The sequence below is a fragment of the Acomys minous genome (assembly GCF_964271855.1).
Source record: "Acomys minous genome assembly, chromosome: 7".
Taxonomy (NCBI): Eukaryota; Metazoa; Chordata; class Mammalia; order Rodentia; family Muridae; genus Acomys; species Acomys minous.
The window spans coordinates 72,593,324-72,619,431 of NC_140488.1; the positions used below are offsets into that span (position 1 = coordinate 72,593,324).

Here is a 26,108-nt window from a genome sequence, read left to right on the forward strand (position 1 = left end):
AGTATGAATAAAGCCATTTTTCTTTACCAATTTGTGTTTCATAATTTTTCAAAAGACAGTGAAACCAAGATGGCAGATTATGTACCTAAACACCTGGCAACAATATACAAATCACCATAAAAATATGAAAGAAAAAAGTGAAGACTACCTTTGGAAATACATGCTTATTCAATGAAGAACTGAAGCTGAGCTACACAAAGATGCCAATAGTACCACAACCACCCATTCTAGGTAGCAGAGAAATGAGCATCTCACAATAGGCTGGGGCAAATATCAGCTCTTCTCTGAAATCTGAGAAACAGATTTTAGAAATAAAATAATGCTTAACTTTAAATGATGCTGCTGTCTCCAATTCCCTATCTTAAGCAGCCCTAAGGAGGCTACAAGAAGGAAGAATCTCACAGTAGGAGTTATGATGTCAGACATTCTATAACCTCTGAACTTTGTCTCTAGACTACTAGAACAGCTGCTGTTGCCTTGGGATTTCCACAACACACCTCTTGCCAGTTGAGCCAGAAATGCCTCTACTTTGGCTTTCCCGTGTTTTGTGTTTTGGTTGTTTCTGCTGTGCTTGTGAGTCACAGATACTTGGGCGTCCTTATGTATTCTTTCCCCTCTACGTCAAAAGACTATTCTCCTGCTGTTCTCATCCATATTTTGCTTATCCCTCTCTGAATTAGTTCTATGTCCTCCTTCTCCACCTCCTCTCATTCTCTTCTGCCTCTTCTACATTTACATATCCTCTTCCTTTCCTTTTACATCCTTCTCATCTCTCCCACAACTTTCTGCCCCACCTGTTAAGTTCTCGGCATCAGATGGGATACCTTTGTCTAGCTTTCCTTGCACAAACTTTATTTGTATTTAGTTTAAATGCTCAGAGAAGAAGAGACGTAGCATCAGGTTGTAGTCATGCTGGAAATGGAACACACATCTACTCACAAGAAATCACACACGTGAAGGAAGTTAGGCCACACTGAATATGCAACAGAAACTTTCTAACTGAATTTGAGTAGATTAACTAAAAAAAAAAATTGGAAAGATCATCAGCATTGGAAATGTTTTTAATGTTATATTCATCCATCCCTATTCCTACCATACCCCTTTCCAGTGCCCAAACTGCAGGAACGGAGTCTGAGTTCAAGTTCATTTTTTGGAAACCTGCCACTAGTGGACAGCAACATGGACACACCATGGCTGGCATCTATGCCTGGAAATTGCCAGGGTATCGTCCTGACTCCATGGCTGATTCTTTCTACAGCTAGCTGTCTAAAGAAATCGTGAGTAGGGGGAAATGTTTTTGGGTCTTGGATATGGTTAAATGAATTTTCCTTTTTGGGACTCCTTTTTGGAATTATTCCAGGGAAACTTGATGAAGAAGATGCTGATAAGAATCACTTTCTGATACTCAGTTCATGTAATGGACTTGTTACTATTATATTTTTCCATTTCCTTCTCCCTCATTCATCCTATTCAAAATTAATTGGCTCTGCAACATTGTCATGCTCAAAACTAAGTTCTGAGGAATGATAGATGAAATATATAATATCTAGGGCAGGAGAGATCGATCAGTGGTTAAAATGTGCCTGTAAACAAGCCTTATGACCTGAGTTTGATTTCTGGAAAGAGAATGAACTCCTGAAAGTTGTCCTCTGAGTGCCACGCACTTGCTGTGGCATTTGTATACATAGACATACATCAAAAATTAATTAATAATGAAATAAAATTTTCAAAAAAGGGGTTCAGATGTTTTTACATTTAGATAGATGTCTTAAGTTGATGAAGATGAGATATGATAGTGATTTACATTCAGAAATTTAGATGCACCAAGATAGGAAAGATATTTTCTTCAAGGTTGCCAAATAAAATAGCCAAACCAATATGAATGTAACATTTACATAATTACTGATTGTTTCATGGTTCTTCTTGATATAGGTAGTTTATTATATATGTGTGTAATAATATAAATGTATATGTAAAAATTTAATAATTAAAAATAAAAGAAGCTGGGGAAAGAGGAGGGAAGCCCCTGGGCTGGAGAACTTTAAGTTTAGGAGGCATGGTAAGAAGATCTGAGAGGAGCAATAGGTACTGAGAAATCCTGGAGGCCAGCATGGACTTTGGTATGCTAATAGGCAGCACAGTGAGCCTTTTGTCCTGAGTTTTTTTTTTTTGAGACCTGACAAGTGTTCCAAGATCTCCCACTCTCTGCACATTGTCCTTTATATTAGTTCCAATCCATTGAAAAAGGAAGCTTCTCTAAAAATGACTGAGCAAGACATTGACCTATGAGTATAGCCAAATTTTGCTAGGAGTCATTTCATTGCTGTTTCATTAGCAGAACAATAGTATTTGGTTTTCCCCTAGGTCCATGTTCTATCCAGTCTCAGGTTCTTGGCCACCTAAACAGTATTAGATGTGGATTCTATCTCATGGACTAGGCCTTAAATCCAATCAGATAGTGGTTGGCTATTCCCACAACATTTGTGACACTATTTCATCAACAAGCCATGGAGATAGCTCACCATTGTAGATCAAAGGGTTTGTATCTGGGTTAGTGGTTATCTTTTTCCTCTAGGGGTCTACATAGTACCTTCCAGTATCATGAACACTAGTCAGTAGGGGGTGAAGGCTTTCCTTAAGCTCCAGTTCAACTTCTCTATGTTCACTGAGATATATTATCTTCAGCAATAGGACTTTACTATCAGTATGTGGCAAACAAAAGCTTTAGTAATAGCCTCAGTTGTTTGGGGATGTCCATGAGGGGCCTTTGGCTAACATCTCAATTATAAGTAACCTATTTATGGCACTGGAAGTTTCTCTTGGTGGCAAAAGATGTTTAGCTGGGACATTGTCTCCTTATTACTTGGTAACACCATTTAGATTTCTTTCATATATGTGTATATTTTAAGAAGCTTCTGCACTAGTAGGTTTCCACAATCCCTCAAATGGCTCTTAGTGTTAGCTTTCTCTCCCTATATTTTCTCTATCACCCATCTTTTCCCTTCCCCTCCCCATTTAATCATCCTGTTCCAGTCTCTCCCCCCATCCTCTGTCTCTACATAACTATGCTATTTTTCCTTCCTTGGGGGGAACCTCTCCTCCACTCTGGTTGCTTATTCTATACTGAACCTCTGCGGTTATATGAATTAGAGTATGCCTATTGAATGCTTAAAAGCTGATGTCCACATATAAGTGAATACATACACTATTTATCTTATTGGGTCTGAATTACCTCACTAAGGTTGATTTTTTCCCTAGTTTCAACCTTTTGCCTGTAAATTTTATGATCTTTTTTTCCAAACAACTGAATAATTCATTATATCCACAGTTTCATTATCCATTCATCTTGGCCATTTAAAAATTCTGGCTGTTATAAACAGAGCAGCAATGAGTTGAGCAAATGCCTCTGTGGTTAGAATGAAGTGTCCTTTGGGTATATGATCCAAGAGAGGTTTAGCTGGATCATGAGGTAGATCAATTCCCACATCCCTGAAGAGCTGCCACACTGGCTTCCATAGTGGGTGTACAATTTTTCACCCCCACCAACAATGGATGAGTGTTCCCCTTGGTCACATCATGGTTAGTATGAACTGCCTTTTGCGTTTTTGGTTTTAGCTATTCTGATAGGTGTAACATGGAATTTCAAAGTTGTTTTGATTCCCATTTCCCTGATAGCTAAGGATATTGAATATTTCTTTAAGTGTTTCTCAGCCATTAGAGATTTGTCTGTACCATATAATCACAGTCTAGCATGTCTCATTCATATCCATTTTTAACTGGATTACTTGGCTTTTTGATAGCCAGTTTTCTGAGTTCTTTATATATGTTAGATCTTAACTCTCCATCAGATGTGTTGTTGGCATGTATTTTTAATCTATTTTAATTGGGGTTCTTATATCTTTTCCTCCCTTCACCCCAATTCTTTCCAACCCCCCAACACCAAGGAAGAGAGAAAGTAGGTTAGTGGGGAGAAGGGGCATAGGTCTCTTAGCTACTTTCTGCTGGTTAGGGTCGTTGGGTTCCATGGGGCAAGTCCAATCTTTGTTTCAGGATATCTCCAACTTCTCGTTAAATTGCAAGAACAACAACCAGGAGCATCAGCCGTCTTCTTCTTTAGAGGTCCCTACTCCTTCACCATCCCCTCCCTGGTCCCTCTCTGGGTTCTGGCATTTATTCTCTCTTCTGAGTTCTCAGAATTTTACTATCTGTAATTGACACAAATCACACTCCTGCTAGAGATAATCATAGTTAATGGTTGTGGGCAGACTGAAGCAGCCCTATATCCCATGCCTGGGATTAAAACAAAAACATAATATAACTGAAGTTTTAAGGAAATCAAACCTCCCACTACAAAGTGTAATTGGTAAAAGTATTTTCTCATTCTGTAGGCTTCCATTTTCTCTGAATGACAGTGTCCTTTGCTCTGGAAGCTTTTCTGTTTCATGAGGTTCCCATTTATTAATTGTTGATCTTAGTGCCTGTGATATTGGTGTTCTGTTCAGAAAGTCTTTTCATGTGCTAATGAGTTCAAGTCTGTTCCCCAATTTATCCTCTATCAAATTCAGGATATTTATTTTGAGGTCCTTGATTCATTTAGAGTTGAGTTTTGTGCAGGGTGATAATTATGGAACTATTTATATTTTAATGTATAAAATAATATCATTTTTGGGGAGCAGGGATAGCAGAGTCCACGTGCTGGAGACTCCCCAGATCTAGGCAGATGAGGATGTAGGCAACATCAGAGAATGCTGGTGATTCTTTCTAGCTGTTTATGCTAGCAGTTCTCAACCTTGGGGTAACGACCCCTTTGGGGGATCAAATGACACTTCCACAAGGGTCACCTAAGACCACTGAAAAATGCAGATATTTACATTATTATTTTTAAAAGTATCATAATTATAGTTATGGATTAGCAACAGCAATAATTTTAAGTTTCCAGGGGTAAAAAACACAGTATATCTTTGCCAAATATTCTACCAAGCTGAACTTCAGGATTGTGGAGACTTAGCAGACTACAAGATTTCACCAGCCCTAAACTAAGCTTATCATCCATAGTATCTGATACTATAAAAGCCAGATTCCCTGCTTTGCTGTAACCTGGTCTTCACCATTGTATTTGGAACATGGCTTGATTTACAACTCTCTTTGTTGTACAACTATTAATATATATATGTATACATAATATGTATAATACATATATACATGCATATATAATATATGTGCACATATTTATATATTTGATGGAAGAGCCTTACGTATAGGACAACCTGAGTCTACATACGCAGGCCATGGCTACTAATACCTAAAGAACAAACCGCTCAAAGAAAGAATAATCAGGATCCCAAGATGAGACTTGACAGCCCATGACCATATAGTGAGAGAGGAGGTCCCTCTCGTTCATAGACCTAGGGGAGGGGAATAAGGTAAAAGCAGGAGGGAGGGAGGAATGGGAGGATACAAGTGATGGGATAACAATTGAATTGTAATCTGAATAAATTAATAAAAATTTTAAAAAAGAAAAAATAAAATAATATCATTTGCAAATAAAAATACTTTGACTTCTTCCTTTCCATTTTGTATACCCTTGATTTCCTTCAGTTGTATTATTGCTCTCACTAAGACTTTAAGTACTATATTGAGAAGACATGGACAGAGTGGATAACCCTTTCTTGTTCCTGATTTTAGTTTAGTGTAATTGTTTTGAGTTTCTCTCCATTTAATTTGATGTTGGCTATAGTCTTGCTGTATATAGCCTTTATTATGTTTAGGTATGTATCCTTCCTATCACTAGTCTCTCTAGGATTTTTATCATGAAGTTCTGCACTTAATGAGATGATCATGTGGTTTTTGTATTTCATCCTGTTTATATGGTGGGTTTCATTTATCAATTTATATATATTGATCTATCCCTAGATGTCTTGGATGAAGATGACTTGGTCATGGTGGATGATCTTTTTGATGTGTGTGTTTTCATTCATTAATTTATTTAATCACTTTACAGCCTGATCACAGCCCCCTCTCTTCTTTTCTTTCAGTCTCATCCTCACAATCCTCCCCCATTCTGTGTGTGTGTGTGTGTGTGTGTGTGTGTGTGTGTGTGTGTGTTTGTGTGTATTTTAAATTATGTTTCCAAGTACTTTATTGAGTATTTTTGTATCTATGTTTATAAGGGAAATTGGTGTGTAATTCTCTTTCTTTGTTGAGTCTTCATGCGGTCTGGGTATCAGGGTAACTGTGCTCTCATAAAAAGAATTAGGCAACGTTCTTTATGTTTCTTTCTGTGGAACAATTTGAGGAAAGTTGGCATTAATTCTACTTTGAAAGTTTCTTAGAATCCTGTACTGAATCCATATGGCCCTAGGTTGTTTTGTTTTTGTTTTTGTTGTTGTTGTTTTGGTTGGGAGACTTTTAATTACTGATTCTATTTAACTAAGGGTTTTAGGTCTGTTTAAATTGATTATCTTTGATCAAATGGATTTTACTTTGCTAGGTTGTATGTATATTTCTTTAAATTTATTCATTTTTTTCAGGTTTTTCAGTTTGGTGGAGTACAGTTTTTTAAAGTGTGTCCTTCAGATTCTCTAGATTTCCCCACTGTTTTTGTGATGTCCTCTTTCTGTCTCTAATTTAATGAATTTATATTTTCTCTCTTCTGTTTTTTTATTAATTTGTCTAAAAGTTTATCATTGTTTTAGCTTTTTCTCAAGGAATAAACTCCACATTTAATTGAGTCTTTGTACTATTCTCTTTTGATTGATTGACTTCAGGCCTGGATTTGATTACCTCTTGTGGTCTATACCTTTTTGGTATATATCTTCTTTTTCTTCTAGTGCTTTCAGGTGTATAATTAAGTTGCTAATATGAAGTCTCTAAATTTTTTTATGTAGGTACTTAGCTCTATGAGCTTGCCTTTTAGTACTGCCTTCATTGTATCCACAGGTTTGAACATGTATTTATTTTCATTCTCATTCATTTCTAAAAAGTTTTAAATTTCCTTCTTGATGTCCATCTTGACTCATTTGTTTTTCAATAGTGTTTTGTTTCAGTTTCCATGAGTTTGTGTACTTGCTGTTGCTTCTATGGTGATATTCATCTTTAATTCATGATGGTAGGGTAGGATGCAGGATACTATTTCAGTTTTCTCAAATCTGTTGAGACTTGCTTGTGCCCAAATGAGTGGTCCATTTTCAAGAAAGTTCTATGAGCTGCTGAAAAGAAGGTAGTTTATTTTGAGGATGTGTGAAATGTTCTGTAGATATCTGTTAGGTTCATTTGATTTATAATGTCAGTTATCTCCAGAATTTCTCTGTGTAATTTTGTCTGAATGGATGACCTGTCTATTGGTGAGAGTTGGGTATTGAAGTCACACACTACCTGTGTGAGAATCAATATGTGATTTTAGGTAAAGCCGTGTTTTCTTTTATAAGATTGGTTGCCCTTGTGTTTGGTGCATAAATGATTAGAATTACATTTTCTTGGTGGGGTTTTACCTTGGTAAGTATGCTGTGTCCTTCCCCATCTCTTCTGATTAGTTTTGGTTTGAAGTCTGTTTTGCCATAAATTAAAATAACTACACTTGCTTGCTTCTTGGGCTCATTTTCTTGGAGTATATTTTTCTATCCTTCTATCCTGAGGTGATGTCTATCCTAACTATTAAGCTGTGTTGCCTTGATGCAGCAGAACGATGGATCCTGTTTTCTAATCCAATCTGTCAGTCTCAATTCTATTGAGGAATTGAGAGTATTGATCTTTGTTGTTATGGTGTAAGTTTTCTCCCCTTTTGTGTACTGTTCCAGGATTATTTATTCTTTGTGTTTTCTTGGTCTGGTTAACCTCTTCAGACTGACGTTTTCTTTCTAGCACATTTTGTGTAGCTGGATTTGTAGACAGATACTGTTTAAATTTGGTTTTATTATGGAATTTTTCTCCATTTTTATGATTGATAAATTTTTCTGGGTGCAAAAATCTAGTGTAGAGTGTGTAGTCTCTTAAAGTTTGGAGAATATTGTTTCAGGCCCCTTTGGCTTTCAGATTCTCCATTGAGAGTTCAAGTCTTATTTTAATGGGCCTATCTTTTAAAATTATATGTGTTTTTTCTTGCAGCTTTTAACATTCTTTATTTTTCTGCACATTTAGTGCTTTGATTATTATGTATCATGGGGAGTTTCATTTATCATCCTGTCTACTTGGTGTTTTGTACACTTTTAAAAATCTTTTGTTGGTTTTTTTGTCAATGTCACATCATGCACCCCAATTCCACTCATCTCCCCCTCCCTTCATGCCCACCCTCTACCCTTGCAACCTCCTCCCCCACAACAGAAAAAAAATCTCATTGTGGAAGCTATAGTGTGTCACAGCGTGTCCTGCAGTATACCCTTTTGTCCACACTTCTTTGCTTGCAAATGTTCATTGTTTCTGCTACTCTATCAATAATGGAACCTCACTGGAATTCCTCTCAGGTATCCTGTTGTGGCCCTGTGTCATGGAGGTTCTATAGTTTTGGATCTATGGGACCAGCCCCTTCATTCACTCCAGCAGTTCATCAGTGGTGTAAATATTGGGGTGGACCAAGTCAAAGCCTGGGTTTGGGCTTGAGAGGTATTGAGAGATATCTGAGCTGGTCATCTCACTAGATCTCCTATTCTCACACCCTTGGGCTTAGCTCACCAGCAACTCTCACAACCAGGGCTAGCTCTACACTGTTTCCCTGTTGAGGTGTAGGGCTTGTTCTTCCAGATGCTGCAGGAGGTCAGAGACATGGCCAGTTCTCCCACTCTCATGAACCTGGAGCCAACTCTCCTGATGGCTAAAGGTGTAAGGTGTCCCGTGCAGCCCCCTTGCCAGCAAGAAAGACGCGGGAACCAGGATCCTTCTGCAAACCACTTTATTGAAGAATGAAGGAGGAAGACGCAGAGCACAAAGGGCGCCCTGCTTAAGTAGGTCCCGCGGCCCCAGGGCAGCGTGTGCGAAACGGATTGGCTATTAGGTCTTCACCAAATATGACGCCCCGGGCTGGGCGGTGATCAAGCGTGGCTGTACAACTGTCGCATGCGCATTGACTCGTTTATTAGGCTCATCCCAGACAAAGGAGATAGGAAATTGGCGCCAACTCAGAGCGCGGCTCTCCACAGTAAGGGACAAGGGCTAAAGGTCCTCATTCTTGACACTGGACAGCAGACAAGAGGCAGGGACAGCTGTCCTGTGCTAACACCCTGGGGGCTGGCTCACCTGAAACCCCCACATCTGGGGACAGCTTTACTGTGCTGCCCAAGTGAGGTGCAGGACTTGCTCTCCTAAGTGTTGGCAGTAGATGAGGGGCATGGACAGCTCTCTGGATATGATGACCTTGGGGTCAGCTGTCCTTCCTGGCATAGGTGGCAAGGGGAAAGAGGGGGGTGCATCTCTGCCTTGCACAGCAGACAAATGGAGAGGCTACCTTTCCTACATACTTACATCCTCAAGGGTAGCTTTCCTGTCCCTACCCCCTTTTCCTGTCTCCTTGCCCCCCACCTCCACCAGGGTCATCTCTACTGTATTGCTTAGGCAAGGTGCAAGACAAGCTCTCTCTAAGTGCTGCAGCTGCCTAGGGGCAGGAATAGCTCTCTTGTTTCCATGACCACGGGGATAGGTCTCCCAACTGCTTCAGGTAGTGAGGGCGAGGGTGGAGGAGGCTATCTCTTCCTCATCCATGCCATCACATGGAAGACAAGTGGCAGGTCCAAGCTCTCCCATGCCATATCCTCGGGTCTGTCTAACCTACAACTCCTGCAATGTGCAGGCCCCAATATCCTGAGTACTAATCAGCTCTCCTGGTGTCTTCTGCCCCCAGGGCTAGCTCTCCCACAATGCTCAGGTGAGAGGTGGGGCCAGTTCTTCACAACCCTCAGATGTCAACATGTCCCTGGATGGCAGGCCAAACCATGGGAATCCACATGGCCTTTGGTGGTAACAGACCCCTGCTATTGCAGGACATGGATGCAGATATGGCTCCTGGTGGCAGCACACGCCAGGGCTTCACCATGGTCCCAGGTGGTATTACCTGCTACTCACATCAGGCTGTTTCTCACTACTCTGGAGTCTCCAGTTCTGCTTCTCTTCATTGTGGCCACATTCTTCTGTTTCTCTTTCTCTTCCATTTCTCTACTGCTTACTTGCTCCTCTTAGTGGTGCCCAGGGTCTCTGAGTATCTAGGTCATCTCAGGAGTGTTCTCTGGAGTGCTATGCCCTGCTCATTCATGATGGCCTGGGCAGGGGTCATCTCAGGCATGGTCTGACCCACAGGCTTGTCCATAACTAAACTGATATTTATCTCAGGTAGCTCCCTGTCTGGGCCCCATGGAGCTAGTCTGGTGGTCATCTCAGTCTTATTCCTCACTCTGGTCTGCCTAAGTGGTCCCTTGTGAAGGTTGTCTGTCTCAGCCTCACTTGCCTGGGGCTTGTGGTATCAGGTGGGGTTCTTTTAGCTTGCTCCCCTCCCTGGAAGTGCATCCAAGCCTGCGTGGTGCTGGATTGATGGTCATCCCAGGCCCCTGGCACTGGACTGGTGGTGGTCATATCAAGCTTGCTTTTTTTTAAAGGAAATGTTAGGCTATTAATCATTGAAATGTTCACATTATCAAAACACTGAGCATAGGCATAGCCTCATTTTTCACTGCCACCCTGTATACTTCTTACACCTTGGTATATATGCCCTTTATCTTAGAAAACTTTTCTTCTATGATTTTGTTGAAAGTATTTTCTCTGCCTTTGACTGGAGTTTTTGACCTATTATTTGTAGGTTTGGTTTTTTTCATAGTGCCCAGATTTTCTGGATGTTTTGTGTATGGAATTTTTAGATTTAACATTTTATTTGCCTGAGTTATCTGTTTATTTCATCTTGTCTTCAATGCCTGAGATTCTTTATTCCCTGTCTTGTATTCCATTGGTGAGGCTTACTTCTGAGGTTTTTGTTTTGACTTCCTAAGTTTTTCATTTCCAGTTTTATCTTAGTTTGGGTTTTCTTTAGTGATTCTATTTCTACTTTCATGTCTTGAACTATTTTCATTATCTTATTCCACTGTTTGTATTTTCACAGACTTCTCTAACCCTAATCCTAATCTTAACCCCTAACCAGTTATTAATATCTTCTTTAAGGTCCTTGAATATATTTGTAATTGCTATTTTGAAGTCCTTGTCAAGTGCTTCAGCTATATTGCATTTCTCAGAGACTATCATAGTAGGGTTGTTACTGTGTTCTGATGGAGGAATACAGTCTTGGTTGTTAATGTTTGTGCTTTTGTGCTGGTGTCTAGGCATCGGAGGTTAGGATGATTGAACTGATTCTAGGTGTTGATATCTGACTTTGTCTTTGTTGGGTGGATGTTCTATTCCTTGGTTTCTGTTTTCCTCTCTTGATTGTAGGGAACGTGTAGTGGCTGTGGGTTTCATGGTAGAGAGTGTTTCTACATGTCAGTTGATGGCAGAAAGGAGTAGAGGTCGGCTAAGAGGAAAGGCTTAAAGAGGCTTCAGGAAAGAGGTAAGAGGATCCTATCTACACTGAGAGGCAGGATCCCTGGGGATTGCAGATGTGGTGGGAAGAGGAGATTTTGCAAGTTGCAGTAGGACAAAGAATGATCTAGAGAGTCAGGGGTGAATGTATATGGGAAACTTTGGGTCTGAACTGGAAGTTGTAGTGTGCAGTGAATAGAGTTGAGGTGGGAAAAGAGATACTTGTAAGCAAGTTATTACCAGGCTCAGGGTGAGAATGTAGAGATTATAAAGGAGGACAAGAAGGTTAGTGTGAATAACATACCTGAGTCTCTGCTAGGTTTGGCCACTGGGAGCCCTGGGTAGAACATGTTTTGAGGTATCAACGGTTAGCATAAAGTAATGCAGATGGGATATAAGGGAGGTGGAAAGTGACCACAGAAAGGAGGAAATCTGTATTTACACCAAGATTTGATGGAGTCCCCAGAGAATGGAAGTAGGGTAGGAGGACAGGCCCCTGCAAGCATGCAGCTACTGGGTTGGGGATGAGACTGGAGAGTTTTTAATGAAGGCCAGGAAAGAGTGAAAGTCACCTAGCCCAATCCAGGACCAGTGTGTCCACAGGGAGCTCCAAGTAAAAAGTTTTTCTAGGTGTCATTGGACGGCTGCGTTTAAAGCAAGTTTGGTAGAGCCCCCAGGGACTGAAAGTAGGATGGGAGGAGAGGCACATGCAAGCGGTCTGTTGCAGGGTTAGGGATAAGACTGGAGACATTGAAGTGGAGGACAGAAGGGACAGTGGAAAATGCCTATACGAGTCTCAGACTATGATGGACACTGGGGGTCCAAGGTAGAGGGTCTGGGCTTATGTTTCAACTTGGCGAATGTTAAATCTGAAATGGGGTTTGAATAGGCAGTTCTTCTCTTCTCAATTTATGAAATTCACTAAGATCCAAATATACAAGGAAACCTTTTGAGACTCAAATAGTTGGTAGTGGAACAGTAGAAATGTAAAGGAACCAAAGGCCAATAGAAAGTCTTATATAGGCACTATGTAGCCTGTAATTCGGAAAGGCTATGATGTCAAATAAATGAAGAACTGGATTGTTTTATAACTTTGATTTTGACTGATGCTACCAAATAATGTCTTTCATAAGATATTTCATGGATACTCCTTTATTATCAACAATTAGATTGTTGCACACCCTTCTCTTATCCTAGGAAACTGTCACCTCTGGACATTTCTGGAGTAAATGACCCAGAAAGCATTCCACATGGCCAAAAAGTCTGCCTCCATCCCAAGTTTGATCTTCAAGATGAAAATGATCCAGTGAAAGCAGATATTGGCTTCATCATTCTTGAGGCGCCTATCATCGGGGATGAGATACCGCTATCCCAGTCCACTAATGTAACTTTGAAGAGCTGTTCTAAGTGCCACTACAGAAGCTGTGGTGTGTATCAATATCAGAGTAAGTAAAAGGAGTCACGTGACCTTATTTTATGATTTTGGATCTAGTAATAAGACTTATTTTTCGAGACAGAGTTTCTCTGTTGTAGCTCTGGCTGTCTTGGAACTTACTCTGTAGACCAGGCTGGCCTTGAACTCAGACATCCACTTGCCTCTTCCTCCCCGAGTGCTAGAACTAAAGGCATGTACCACCACTGCCCTGCTGTGACTCATTTTTAAAAGAAATTAAATCTCTAAAGTGGGGAGAATAATATAGAGGAAATAGTGGAGATATTTTAAGTTCATATCACCTCAATCCATTGAAAGATAAACTGAAGTATAAGGAATGGCATACGCCGGATTTAAGTCTCAACTTGTTACAGAACTCATTTTATGCCCAGACATTTAAACTATTTCTTGTTGCTGTGATGAAAGATGTAACAGAGTTGATTTGAGACAGGATAGATTTATTTTGACTCATGCTTTCAGGAAGTTCTATATATGGCTGCTTGTTGCCCTGTACTGAGCAGAATACTATAGCAACTGGAGCATGTGCTGAAGGCTGCTCTTCACTTTTTGGTGGTCAAGAAGTAGAGAGAAAGGGAGAGTATAGGAAGGGGCAGGGGTAAGATATTGGCTCAAGAGCATTTCCCCAGTTAACTACTTCTCCAAACAGGGTACACTTCATACCTTTAAGTATATCTCAATATTGCTATCATATTATATCCAGGAAGTGATTAATTTGTTGTTTTTTTCAGAGTAGCCATGTGCTAGATGTTTGGAAATGCTATAAGACATGCCCAGAGGTGGACTTTACTTAGGTACTCCAAGGTGTTTCTAAGTCCAATCAAGTTGATAAGACTAACCATCATGTCAGGCAGTAGTGGTGCATGCCTTTAGTCCCATCACTAGGGAGGCGGAAGCAAGTGGATGTCCGTGAGTTCAAGGCCAGCCTGGTCCATAGAGGTGAGCTCTTTGAGTTTGAGGGAAGCCTGATCTACAGAGCAAGTTCAAGGACAGCCAGGGATACACATAGAGAAAGCCTGTCTTGAAAATAAAACAAGACAAAACAAAGCAAAAGACTAGCTATCACAGTATGTTAAGGAAGGTGTGAATAGTTCAGAAAGTACAAGGGAAGGATATATCTAAAGAAAGAAAAGAAAGGAAGGGGGAAAGGAAAGGAAGGAGAGGAAGGCAAAGAAAAATGTTTTGGGAAGATTATGTGACTGAATTGAGAGTGGTGACAAATCAAAGTCAGAGATAGAATGCTTTGGGTTTCAGCATCATCCCTTATGTCTGTATGTCTTTAGGTAGCAAGAAGCTTGGAACCACCAGAGTAAAGAAGATAGATGTGCAGCTGCTAGAATTTTCAACATGCCACCACCAGTATTCCTATTTAGAGAAGACTGAGGGCTTGTGTATTCAGAGTCAACCACGGCAAGACTGCTGGGTAATCATACACCAGAGCAATATTAAGAACAGAAAGGAAATGTAAAAATGTAGAATTCTTTAAGTACGCAAGTAAAGGCTAACAGAACATAAGGAAGTTGGTGCCAGGCAAATATGTGAGTCTGGGAAGTTTCGTTGGATATTTGAGAGGTATATAGTTTACACAAGGAAGGCTTTAGTAACAAATGAGAGAGAGAAAAAAAAAAAGAACCAATGAATACACAAATGCATTCTGTCTTTTGGTTCCTAATGTTATTTTGACCTTTCTGTAGGGGTACTATAATGAATATAGTATAGCTCAAACTTAGCTGTGGAGAGGATTAAAAGGCACAGATGCAACCCAGTCCACCTATTCATGTAGAAAAACTACAGAAAATAAATCCCTATGCAAGAAAATTTTTAGATACTAACATATCTTGGACAATTTGAAATTACATGCACAAATAATACTGAAAGACTTCAAGGAAAGCATTAACTTGCACTGTGGAGATCTTGTACTGAATTATTGAAGGTTATGACCAGCCTTGAGTTCTAAGTCTTGAGACATGAGAAGTACTTAATTAAGCAAGAATGAATGGAACATTGTTCAAAACCATGTTTCAAAGTGAGATGAGGAAATAACACCTGCAAAGATATAGGGTTAGAAGCTAGTGGAGGATAATTGCAAGGGATGAGATGAATACCAGTACTATTTCTGGAACCACATATTGAATATCGGGCCTCATGTTAGTTTCCAGAAACACTGCTGCAAAAGGACTTCAAGCAAGCACTGAGGGGACTGCTGTTTATTTGGTGAGATAGGAAAAAAACCCAGCTGAGACAAGTCCTTAGAATGACAGTCTGATAGTGGAGATAAAGGAGCCAAAGTGTCACGAACATCAGAGGGCTTATAGTAGTATGGAGGTGGTAGAAACATCATCCATGGTCCCAGCACTGAAAGCTCACCTTCTTGTATAGATGACAGAGAATAGTATAGCCTAGTAGGACAAATAAGTACAATAGATATCTGTACAGTATGAAATTAGCTCTGAGAATAAAAGGAAGGTTAATTTAAAATGTGTTGAAGTTTATATTTCAACTATTATTTAAAGATAAGTAGATATTTACCAAATAGGATAAGAAGTATAAAATGAAGTGATGGCATTCAGGCCAAATGGAGTAGAATCAGACAAGTCTGCAAAATGTACAAATATCTTGGATTTGGGGGAAAGAGCTATGGCAGAATTGAGAGTCAAATAATCATGGGACAGATTATGAATGTGTTGTTATCTTATAACTTAAATATCCTGTATGATTTAGGAGATGAGGAGACATGCAAAGATTTTGACAAGAGAAATGATGTGACAAAGTTTATATTCTAAAGTTTACTGATACTTGGTGTAAAAATGCCCTAAAAGAGAAGGACCATTAGAGAAATGTGAAGTAACAATTTTTAAGATAGAATATTTATACACTTTTCATCCTTACCTAGTAACCTTATTTGAACTAATGTAATGGCAGCGAAGATAGGGCACTTCATGTTCTCATGAGTTTATATACCCTTGAGAGGTGATCAAGAAAAAGTAAAAAAAAAAAAAAGAATAAGTAAATAATAACAGAAGTGATATTAAATATTTTGAGTAAAATGCATCAGGATAATAAACATAGAGCAGGGATTATTATAACTTTGAATTCTGTGTGCCATCTGAAAGAAATGGACTCTAAAAACAGTATTAGCCTAAAACACTTGCAACACAAGATAGAAGTAAGTTTTTGTCTATATAATCTCATTTAATATGATTAGGTAAACCAGAAAAGGCATTTGTTAAAAAAATAAAACTGTTTGAATGGAATTATGGAAGAAATGATAAAGCAAGTCATTTGAATATCAGAGCAATGTTACAAGTATGGAGTATAGGAAAAGCCAATGCAAAGATTTTTATGTGTAAATATGCCTAGAATATTTAAATAACAAAAAGGAGAAGCTAAGTGACTATAGTATCCTAGTCAAGCCAACATCAGTAGGTGGCATCAAGGTGGTAACAAGGGTTTCAAAGGATTTAAAAAATATTTTATTAATTTATTCCTATTACATCTAAATGGTTATCCCATCCCTTGTATCTTCCCATTCCTCCCTCCCTCCCATTTCCCCCTTACTCCCCTCCCCTATGACTGTGACTGAGGGGGACCTCCTCCCCCTGTATATGCTCATAGGGTATCAAGTCTCTTCTTGGTAGCCTGCTATCCTTCCTCTGAGTGCCACCAGGCCTTCCTATCCAGGGGACGTAGTCAAATATGGGACACCAGAGTTCCTGTGAAAGTCAGTCCCCACTCTCCACTCAACTGTGGAGAATGTCCTGTCCATTGGGTAGATCGGGGTAGGGGTGTGAAATTTACTGCATTTATTGCCCTTGGCTGGTGCCATAATTTGAGCAGGACCCCTGGGCCTAGATCTGCCCATCATAATGTTTTTCTTGTAGGTGTCTAGGACCCTCTGGATCCTTCTATTTCCCCATTCTCCCATGCTTCTCTCACCTAAAGTCCCAATAGGATGTCCTCCCCTCTGTCCCACTTTCCTGGTAAGTGAAGACGTTCATGGGACATGCCCCTTGGGCTAGTGTCCAGATATAAGTGAGTATATACCATTTGACTCTTTCTGCTTCTGAGTTAACTCACTCATTATGATCATTTCTAGCTCAATCCGTTTATCCATAAATTTCGGGAATTCCTTGTTTTTAATAGCTGAGTAGTATTCCATAGTGTATATGTACCACAGTTTCTTTATTCATTCTTCTACTGAGGGACACTTAGGCTGTTTCCATGTTCTGGCTATTATGAATAAGACTGCTATGAACATGGTTGAGCATATGTCCCTGTTGTGTGGTAGAACATTTTCTGGGTATATTCCAAGGAGTGGAATAGCTGGGTTGTGAGGAAGCCCTATTCCCATTTTCCTGAGAAAACGCCAGATAGATTTCCAAAGTGACTGTACCAGTTTGCATTCCCACCAGTAATGAAGGAGTGTTCCTCTTTCTCCACATCCTTGCCATCAAAGGCCTTTTAAGTTATTATAACAACTACTCTTTTAACATTGTTAAGGCTTGAAAGCACTCAGTGGACAGTTTTTTTTAAGCAGATGGTCTTTCTTAGATGTTAAGTGGATACATTTGGATGCTGTGTTTAGATCAGATGTGAGAAGGACATGAAATGTGCCTTTTCATAAAGACACTATATTTTCTAACAATAGACACTTCCGTAGATAAGACAATTATTTAATTTAATTATTAAATATTTTTTGGAAATTAAAATATCAGAATCACTATTTATTGATAGACTGGTAGCAGTGTGGAAGAAGGAGAGGCACTGAGAATGATTTAAAGTTTTTTAATTTTAAAAAATTTTTAAACCTGAACTTTTGAAAGGGTGGTGTGACTGTTACTAAGAAAATAAAGCAAGGGGGAGATTTTGTATGAACATTGTTGATTCTTCTTGGTTTGAACATTAAGTTTGATGTAACTTTTAGAAACCCAATTCAGTTTTGATAAAGTGGTTGATTGTAAGAGTTTGACAATTTAGAATTAGTACTACCAGTTTTTATATTCTCTTATCATATAATTCAACTGTATGTGCCCATGTCTTATATTGGTAATTTCAAGGAGCTGCTTGCACTTTCCCCTCTCCCTCACATAGTGTATGGATTTTATGTACAGTAGACTGCATAAGTGACATATATTTCTTGGTTTCCTCATTCAGATACAGAAGGCCAGTCCTGTCCTATGTCTCCTAAAGAACCACTGGCAACTGTTGGGCCTCATACATAAGACTTCAAAGATATGTCTAAATCCCACAGTCATCATTAGAATAGCTCCTTACTTTACCTGGATGAAAAGATTCATCAAAGCATCTAAGAAGCTACTGAACCCTACTTCCTCCTTACACTGTAAGACATTGTATGGAAATGAGCATGTTCCCCAAATCAGACATGACCATAATAATGTCCCAACCCTGGCCTCCAGTAATTCCTCCCTGAGGGCTTTGCAAGAGAACATAGGCATTTCTCCACCATCCAAATATATCCAAAATTTCCCAATGAACTTTAATTTTAGTAATGGGAATTCTTTAACTGAAAGTCATACATTGTTCCTTGATAAAACCCAGACCCCACAAACTGTCAGGATTTTAGCTGAGCAAGTGAAGGCATCGCCTATTGCCAGACTTCCAGAAAATTCTGAAAAGAATTTAATTCGGTATCATCAATATACCCCTCCACCTAATATAGGCAACTTAGGTACATCTCCATTATCTCAGCTTATTTCCAACACAGCTATATCGTATACTTCTCCTACGGCTGATAGAGATAAACCATGGGATAATACAGATGATAAGACTGAGTCTTTTGAAGAAATTATGGCAAATATAATTAAACAATGGAGTCCATCTGTAGATGATGGATTGGAGCCTAAGAATTCCCATGAATCCCATGTATCCCATGATAATACATTGGAAGATTCTTGGACAGAAAATTCTACTAATTTAGAAGCATTCGGGGATATTTTGAAGGCCTTGTCAAATGGATCTGAGAATCAACATACAACTAAGGCCAACTTACCACCAAATCTTCCTTTATCTGAAAAAGAGGAACCCCAAGGACTAATTAACTTAGATGGGGCTATTAACAAAACAAATCTGTCCATGGAGTCTCTACCAGTAAATAAAGCTTTTGATATGTCTCTTTTCGAAAGTGATAAGAATCAGAACCCAAGTGCTACAATTGAGCTCTGGACTTCTTCCCATAATTTTAATGTTCTAAGTTCTCAAAAGCAACCAGTTGCTGATTCAGTAGGAAATCATGATCCTCCTGCAATTGATGTCCAGGTTCTACCAATGGCCAACATAGATATGCCCTCAACTCCTAAACTGGTTACCTATGCACCTTTATCTAAAGATCTTGAGGCTAAAAACCCTTCATTCAAAAATCAGTACAGTGCAATGCCACTGCAGGCTTCATTTAGGCCTACAGTTGAAATTCAACCCTAACTAAAAGCTGAATCCGAGAGAGCTAAACATCCAGATCAACCTTAGCCTAAAATATCACTAATGTGAAGTAGATATAGCAGGAATTCTTGTCTGTATTGAAGCTCACATGTTTATTGAGTCAAATTATCTTTAGTCTCTTGGAACAACTTATAGCCTCATCTCATTTGAAATGTCATTTGTCCTAATGGAAAATTATATGAACACTTATCTCTTTTCAAAAAATTAAAATAAAAACAAATTAAAAGCAAATATTTTTCTTGTTAATTGGATCTTGTTTTGTGCTGGTTTTTAAAATTTTATTTTTAAGAGGATTAGTCTTTTTACATGTGGACCAGTTTGATGGTTTGAAGGCTTACATGTTGAAAAATTATTCCAAGATAACTGGAGTCACATAGTTTAAAAGCATCATACAAAAAGTTACCTGTGCTACATTTTTCCTAAATTGTAAAAATTTTTAAAAGCTATAGTTCAACATCATGATCAGAATATTAACATGGATACAACTAATCCATTTAATTAATAATTTTCATGTTTTATTTGTACTTATTTGCATATATGTTTGTTTTGAGAATTTCAATGCATATAGATTCATATATACATTTTCATAGTATGAGATATAATAATTCTATTACCATAAAGGTTACCATTTTATAGTCACATCTCTTACCTTGTCACTAAACTTTAATATGCATTAATATGTTCTCCATCACAAAATGTTATTTTGAAAATATAAATGGAATCATATTGTATATGATATTTTGTAAATGGCCTTTTTCATTCAGCTAACTTCTTTAGTATCTATCTCAGTTAATGCTTGTACCAGTATTATCAGTAGTTATTTCAAATCATTGTGCTATGCTAGAAAGTATGGATGTATCATTGTTTCCCTATCCACTGACACATTGAAGGGTATCTGGATTATTTCTGGTTTTTATTCTCTCAAATGTTTTCTACGGACATTAATATGCAGTATTTATGTGAACAAAAACTATTTTTTCTAGGATCAAGATTCATGGTTAACTCCTCTTAGTTTTGTTGTTGTTGGTGATGTGATAAAACATTCTGATAAAGAGCAGCTTTAAGGGAGAATATTTTATTTTAGCACATAGTCCAGATTATAGTCATTGTGAGGAGATCACAGCTGCAAGAGCTTGAAGGAACTGATCATACCACATCTATAATCAGGAAACATGCATACTAGTGATTAGCTCATTCTCTCCATTGTATACAGTCCAGAATCCCTTGCCAGGAAATGAATGGTCTCACCCACAATTATGATAGGTCTTCCCACATCACTTCACACAATCAAAATTCTTTCCTTCGGGACCAGAGGAGCCACCTTGGAGCAAGAGTAAGGAGTGGAACTATTTGATAGCATTAGAAGGAGTAGGAAGTGTGGTCTTGTTGAAGGAAGCATGTCATTGGGGTTTCAAAACCCAAGGGCAAGCCCAGTTTCCCTCTCTCCCTGTTGCCTGCAGGTATACCAGGCTGCAGAAATTTCAGTTACTTTTCCAACACCGTGTCTGCCTGTGTATCTCCATGCTCTCTGCCATAATGATAATAGATTAAGCCTCTAAAACTGTAATCAAGCCCCCAATTAAATGCTTTATTTTATTAGAGTTGCCTTGATCATGGCATTTTTTAGTAATACGTGGCATATACATATCATAATGTGTTTAACAATTCAGCTGTTGAATAGATATAAAAATCATGTCAAGTTCTTGCTTATATATACTAAATTGCTAAAATTTATTCATAAGATTATGTGTAAATATAACTTTTCCCCTGGGAAAATCCAAGATTGAAATTTGTGAGTCATGTGGCAATAATAAAGCAGTGATAAATTTAGTTTTGTAAGAAATTGCCTAACTGCTCAGGGAAAAACAACTCAAATTATATACTGAAAGAAATGGCAAGGTTGGTACATTGGCAAGATCGGGAGTATCTAGCAGACAGTAGCTTAGGAAATGAAGCACAAAAAGGAATGGCAAATTGCCAAAGTTCTTACTTGTTATACATTACCTCGAAACCAATTAAATTATATAGTTAAAAGGGAAAGACAAATAACTCCTTAAAGAGAAAAAGAAACCATTATTTCTTTTCTATAAAAGATACTCTTTAGTTTTTGTTGAAAATGAAAAATGGTATACCACACCACACAACAATCCAAACAGAAGTAGAACATTTTTTATAGCATTAATCAAAGAGTTTAAGAGCAAGTATTGTCACTAGAGATACATTTTAAAATTATTTTTGACATAATAAAATTACATTTCTCTTTTTCCTTTCTGTACTCCAAGTCTTCTCATATACCCTTCCTTGCTCTCTTTCACATTCATGGCCTCTTTTTCACTAACTGTTAACACATGCGCGCGCGCGCGCGCACACACACACACACAGACACACACACACACACACACACACACACACACACACACACACACACACACACACACACACTCCTAAATAGAACCTGCTTAGTCTGTATAATGTTACTTGTATGCATGTTTTCAGGAAGAACCACTTGGTATTTGATAACCTGTTAGTGTGCTTTTCACCGAGAAAGAGCATGTCTCCTCTTCTCAGCATTCCTTAGCTGCCTTTAGATCTTTGCTGAGGGTTGAGGCTTTTTGGGATTTTTCTCATCAAGAAGCACGTCTGCTGGTGTTATCCCTGTATAGCACATACTCAGGAAGTCTTGTTAGTGAGACTTTATGGATTTAGCTTCTAACATTACTAAAAGACAAAACCTCCCAGCAAATGCCCCGATCCTCTGGCTCTTATAATCTTTTCTTTTCCTCTTCTGTAATATTCTCTGAGACTTAGGTGTGGAGATTATATTATAGATGTATTTATCCTTTGGGACTGGTCACAACTCTGCATTTTGGTTGGTTGTAGTTTTCTTTCATGGTCTCCATCTGTTGTAAAGAGAAGATTCCTTGATGAGGGGTAAAGACTACACCTACCAGTGGGTATGAGGACAAATGTTTAGACTGTTGTTAGGAATTATGATGGTCTATTAAAGCAGTGATTGTTGGTTCTTCTCCAATATCCATGACTTCACCAGCATTGACTAGTTAGCTAGGTTTCCAGTCCCAATCATGGTTCTCCTTTTTGTTGAGTAGGTCTTGAGCCTAATTACAGAGCTATTGGCTACCACCAAAGAATGTGTGCCATGGTTGCACCCTTAGGGTGACTGTGCCATTTCCTTGATGTGGTTCATAGGTGTCATAGCTGAGTAGGACTGCTGGTTGCTTCCCTCCTTTAGAAGGTTGCATGGCACCTTCTGGTATGGTGAAAGCTAGTCCTCATGGAGGGGGCATACAGGTAAATTCCTGTTCAGGGGTCTCTGGGCCGTTTTTGAAGTGCATGGCGTCTTCAGCAATAGGGACTTATCTTCGACCTCTGAAGGGTAACCAAGGGCAACAACAATAGGGTGTATGCTTTGGTAGTTTTTTTGAACAGCCCTAGTCAACAACTCAAAGGAGGGCTTCTTTTGTCTGGGTATTGGGGTTTTCTTATGTCATCTTTGTCTCTTGGAGGGCGTTCTATCAGGCAAAAAAGAAAACTTCGTTTAACTATATATGCATATTCATACACAAAATTACATGTATTATAGTTTTTTAGGGAAGTAGTTAATAGTATTATTCCCTGTGGCCTTTTCAGATATCTTTACTGTTATATTTTACCCATCTCCTGCCTTCTCACATATTTACCACCTTCCTCCTTTCCTACATTCCCTCCCATTTCCCATTTTTAAAAATTAGATCCTTTGTGTCCTGCTATTCCCCTTTATCCACCTCCAATTTTCCCCTGTATTTCCTTCCCAGCCGCTCCCTAAGAAGCCATCTTGCCATTTCCCCAATCATATCACTTGTACCCTACTATTACCCTCTCTACTGCTCTCCAGGCTGTTCACCTTGGCAATAATCCTATTTAATTTTTCTGGTTTCTTTACTTATTGGAGGCTATGTATGTACCCCCATCTGAAGATTTGAATCTAGCAACTTCTAATAGAGAACAAGTGATTTTTGTCTTTCTGGGTCTACATTATCTCATTCAATATGATCTTTTTTAGTTTCATCCATACACTTGAAAAGTACAATTTCATTTCTTTTTACAACTAAATACTATTTCATTCACAACGATGTACCACATTTTTATTATCCATTTGTTGGCTGTAGAGCATTTAGGCTGTTTCCATTTCTTAACTATTATGAAAAGAGCAGCAATGGATATGGCCAAGCAAGTATCTGTGGAGTAGGATGCCAAGTCTTTTGAGCATATGGCAAGGGGTGGTACATCTGGGTCATATGGTAGATCTATTTTTTTAGCTTTTTGAGAGTCCTCCACGCTGATTTCCACAGTGGCTGTACCAGTTTGCAATTCCACCAACAGTGAATGAGGTTTCTCTTTTCCCCACATCCCTTCCAACATTTGTTGTCAGTTGTTCAATTGATCTTTAATACTTTGACCTGGGAAAGATGAGATCCCAAGGTTGTTTTGATTTGTATTTACCTAACTGCTAGGGATGATGAACATCTTTGAGATATTTCTTAGCCATTTTTTCCTTCTTTTTAGAACTTTCTCTTAACTCAGGCCCCAAGTCAATTTTTCAAATGGTTCATCAATTTTTTTTTGACTCTGATTTTTGAGTTCTCTGTAGATTCTGGATATTAAACCTCTGTCAAGTATATAGCTGACAGAGATTCTCTCTCATTCTGTGGGCTTCCTCTTCACCTAGTTTAATTGTTTCTTTAGCTGTGCAGAAGCTTTTTAGTTTTATGAAGTCTCAGTTAACAATTGTTGGCCTTAATTCCTGAGACAATGGAGTCCTAGTCATGCAGTTTTTTTCCTACATCTATAACATGTGGGGGTACTGCCCATGCTGTTGTTTTTAGTAGTTTCAGCTTTTCAGGCTTCATATTTAGATCTTTGATCTATTTTGAGTTAGTTTTTGTGCAAGGTGATAGATACAGGTCTAATTTCACTCTCTTGCACATGGGCATCCAGTTTCCCCAGAAACATTTGTTGGAGATTCTTTCTTTTCTGCAGCATATCTTTTTTGAATCTTGGTCAAATATTAAGTGGCTGGAGTTATGTGTGCTCATGTTTGGGTCTTTGATTTTGTCTCATTGATCTCTGTGTCTATTTTTGTGCCAATAACATACTGTGTTTATTATCATGGGGCTGTAATATATCTTAAGATCTGTAATTGTAAACCCTCCAGCATCATATTTCTTTTCCTTCAGGATTGTCTTGGCTATCTGGGGTCTTCTGTGGTCTATATGAAATTTAGGACAGTTTTTCTATTTTTGTGAAGAACAAGATGGGGATTTTGATTGCAATTGCTTTGACTCGATTGTTTTTGGTAGAATTGTCATTTTCACAATGTTAATTCTACCAATCCATGAGCATGTAATGTCTTTCCATTTTCTAGTGTCTTTCTCTATCTCTTTTTTCAGAGGTTTAAAGTTTTCATTGTAGATGACCTTCGCTTTCTTGATTAGATTCATTCCTAGATATTTTATTTTCTTTGCAGCTATTGTGAATGAGAATGTTCTCATGATCTCCTTCTCTGTATGCTTGTTGGTGGTTTGCTGTTAATGTTTTTGCAAGTTGATTTTGTATACTGCCTCAGTACTGAACTTGCTTATTTATTTTTAAAAGTTTTCTGATAGAATTATTGGATCTCTAATGCATAATATCATATCATCTGCAAATAAGGATATTCTAATCTTTTCCTTTCCTATTTGTATCCTTTTAATTTTTTTTTATCGTGCTTCATTGCTCCAGCGAGTACTTTGAACATAATGTTGAAAAAGAGTGGAGATAGTGGACATTCCTGTCTCATTCCTGACTTCACTTGGATTTCTTTAAGCTTTTCTCCACTTATGATGATGTTGGCTGTGCGTTTCTTGTATATAGTTTTTATTGTACCCCCTCTAGCCCTAAGTTCTCCAGGGCTTTAATGATGAAGGCATAATTGATTTTATCAAAGGCTTTCTCTGCATATATTGAGATGATCATATGATTTCATCTTTAACTCCATTTGTGTTGCTTATTATATTTATTGACTTGCCAATTTGGTCAAGGTGTATAGTATTTTTTAATATACATCTTCATTGTTTGCAAGTATTTTATTGAGTATTTTTGACTTTTTGTTCATCAGGGATATTGGCCTGTAGTTTTCCTTTTGTTGTTTTGTATTTTGGGTGTTAGAGTGTTACTGGTTTCATAAGAGTGTTCCTTTTGTTTCTATTAAAAAATAGTTTAAGAAAGATTGGCTGTAGCTCTTCTTTGACTGTTTGGTAGAATTCTGCTGTGAACCCATCTGACCTTGGAATGTTTTAATGTTTCCCTGATTATTTTTGATTATGTTAATTTGAGTCCCGTTTCTCCTTTGGCTAGTTGGGCCAAGACTGGGTCTATGAATCTTGTTTATTTTTCAAAGAACAAGCTTTTAGATTTGTTAATTGTTTGTAGTGTTTTCTTTGTTTCTATTTTATTGATAACTGCTCTAATTTTTGTTATTTCTTGTTGACAAGGTTTGAATTTGGCTTCTTTTTAGTTTTCCAACTTTTTGAATTGCATCATTAAGCCATTTATTTGTGCTCTTTCTGATTTTTAAAATGTATTCACTTAGAGCTATAAATATCCCAAGTAAAACAGCCTTCTGTGTATCCCAGAGGTTTTGTATTCATCATTTAGTAAAGAGTTGTTCAATCTCCAT

At 38.3% G+C, this 26,108-nt stretch overlaps 1 protein-coding gene across 2 annotated transcripts; it reads left to right on the forward strand.

Moving 5' to 3' along the window:
- The first annotated feature begins 488 nt into the window (after positions 1-488).
- LOC311601713 (uncharacterized protein) lies at positions 489-19,551 on the forward strand. Of its 2 annotated transcripts, none has more exons than XM_084789409.1 (5): positions 489-573; positions 1,109-1,277; positions 12,685-12,932; positions 14,221-14,360; positions 18,092-19,551. In XM_084789409.1, exons 1-5 carry the CDS (start codon positions 519-521, stop codon positions 19,373-19,375), a joined length of 1,896 nt encoding a protein of 631 aa, XP_084645535.1. In that variant the 5' UTR covers positions 489-518; the 3' UTR covers positions 19,376-19,551. The 2 variants fall into 2 exon arrangements, with proteins under 2 accessions (XP_084645535.1, XP_084645536.1); XM_084789410.1 differs by having other exon boundaries at positions 12,685-12,914.
- The last annotated feature ends 6,557 nt before the right edge of the window (positions 19,552-26,108 follow it).

What these genes read in the sequence shown, in the direction of transcription:
- LOC311601713 (XM_084789409.1), top strand. Translation starts at nt 519, where the DNA reads ATGCCTCTACTTTGGCTTTCCCGTGTTTTGTGTTTTGGTTGTTTCTGC. An exon ending in TGGTGTGTATCAATATCAGA is followed by an intron (nt 12,933 to 14,220) that starts GTAAGTAAAAGG and finishes GTATGTCTTTAG; the next exon opens with GTAGCAAGAAGCTTGGAACC. An exon ending in AACCACGGCAAGACTGCTGG is followed by an intron (nt 14,361 to 18,091) that starts GTAATCATACAC and finishes TTCCTCATTCAG; the next exon opens with ATACAGAAGGCCAGTCCTGT.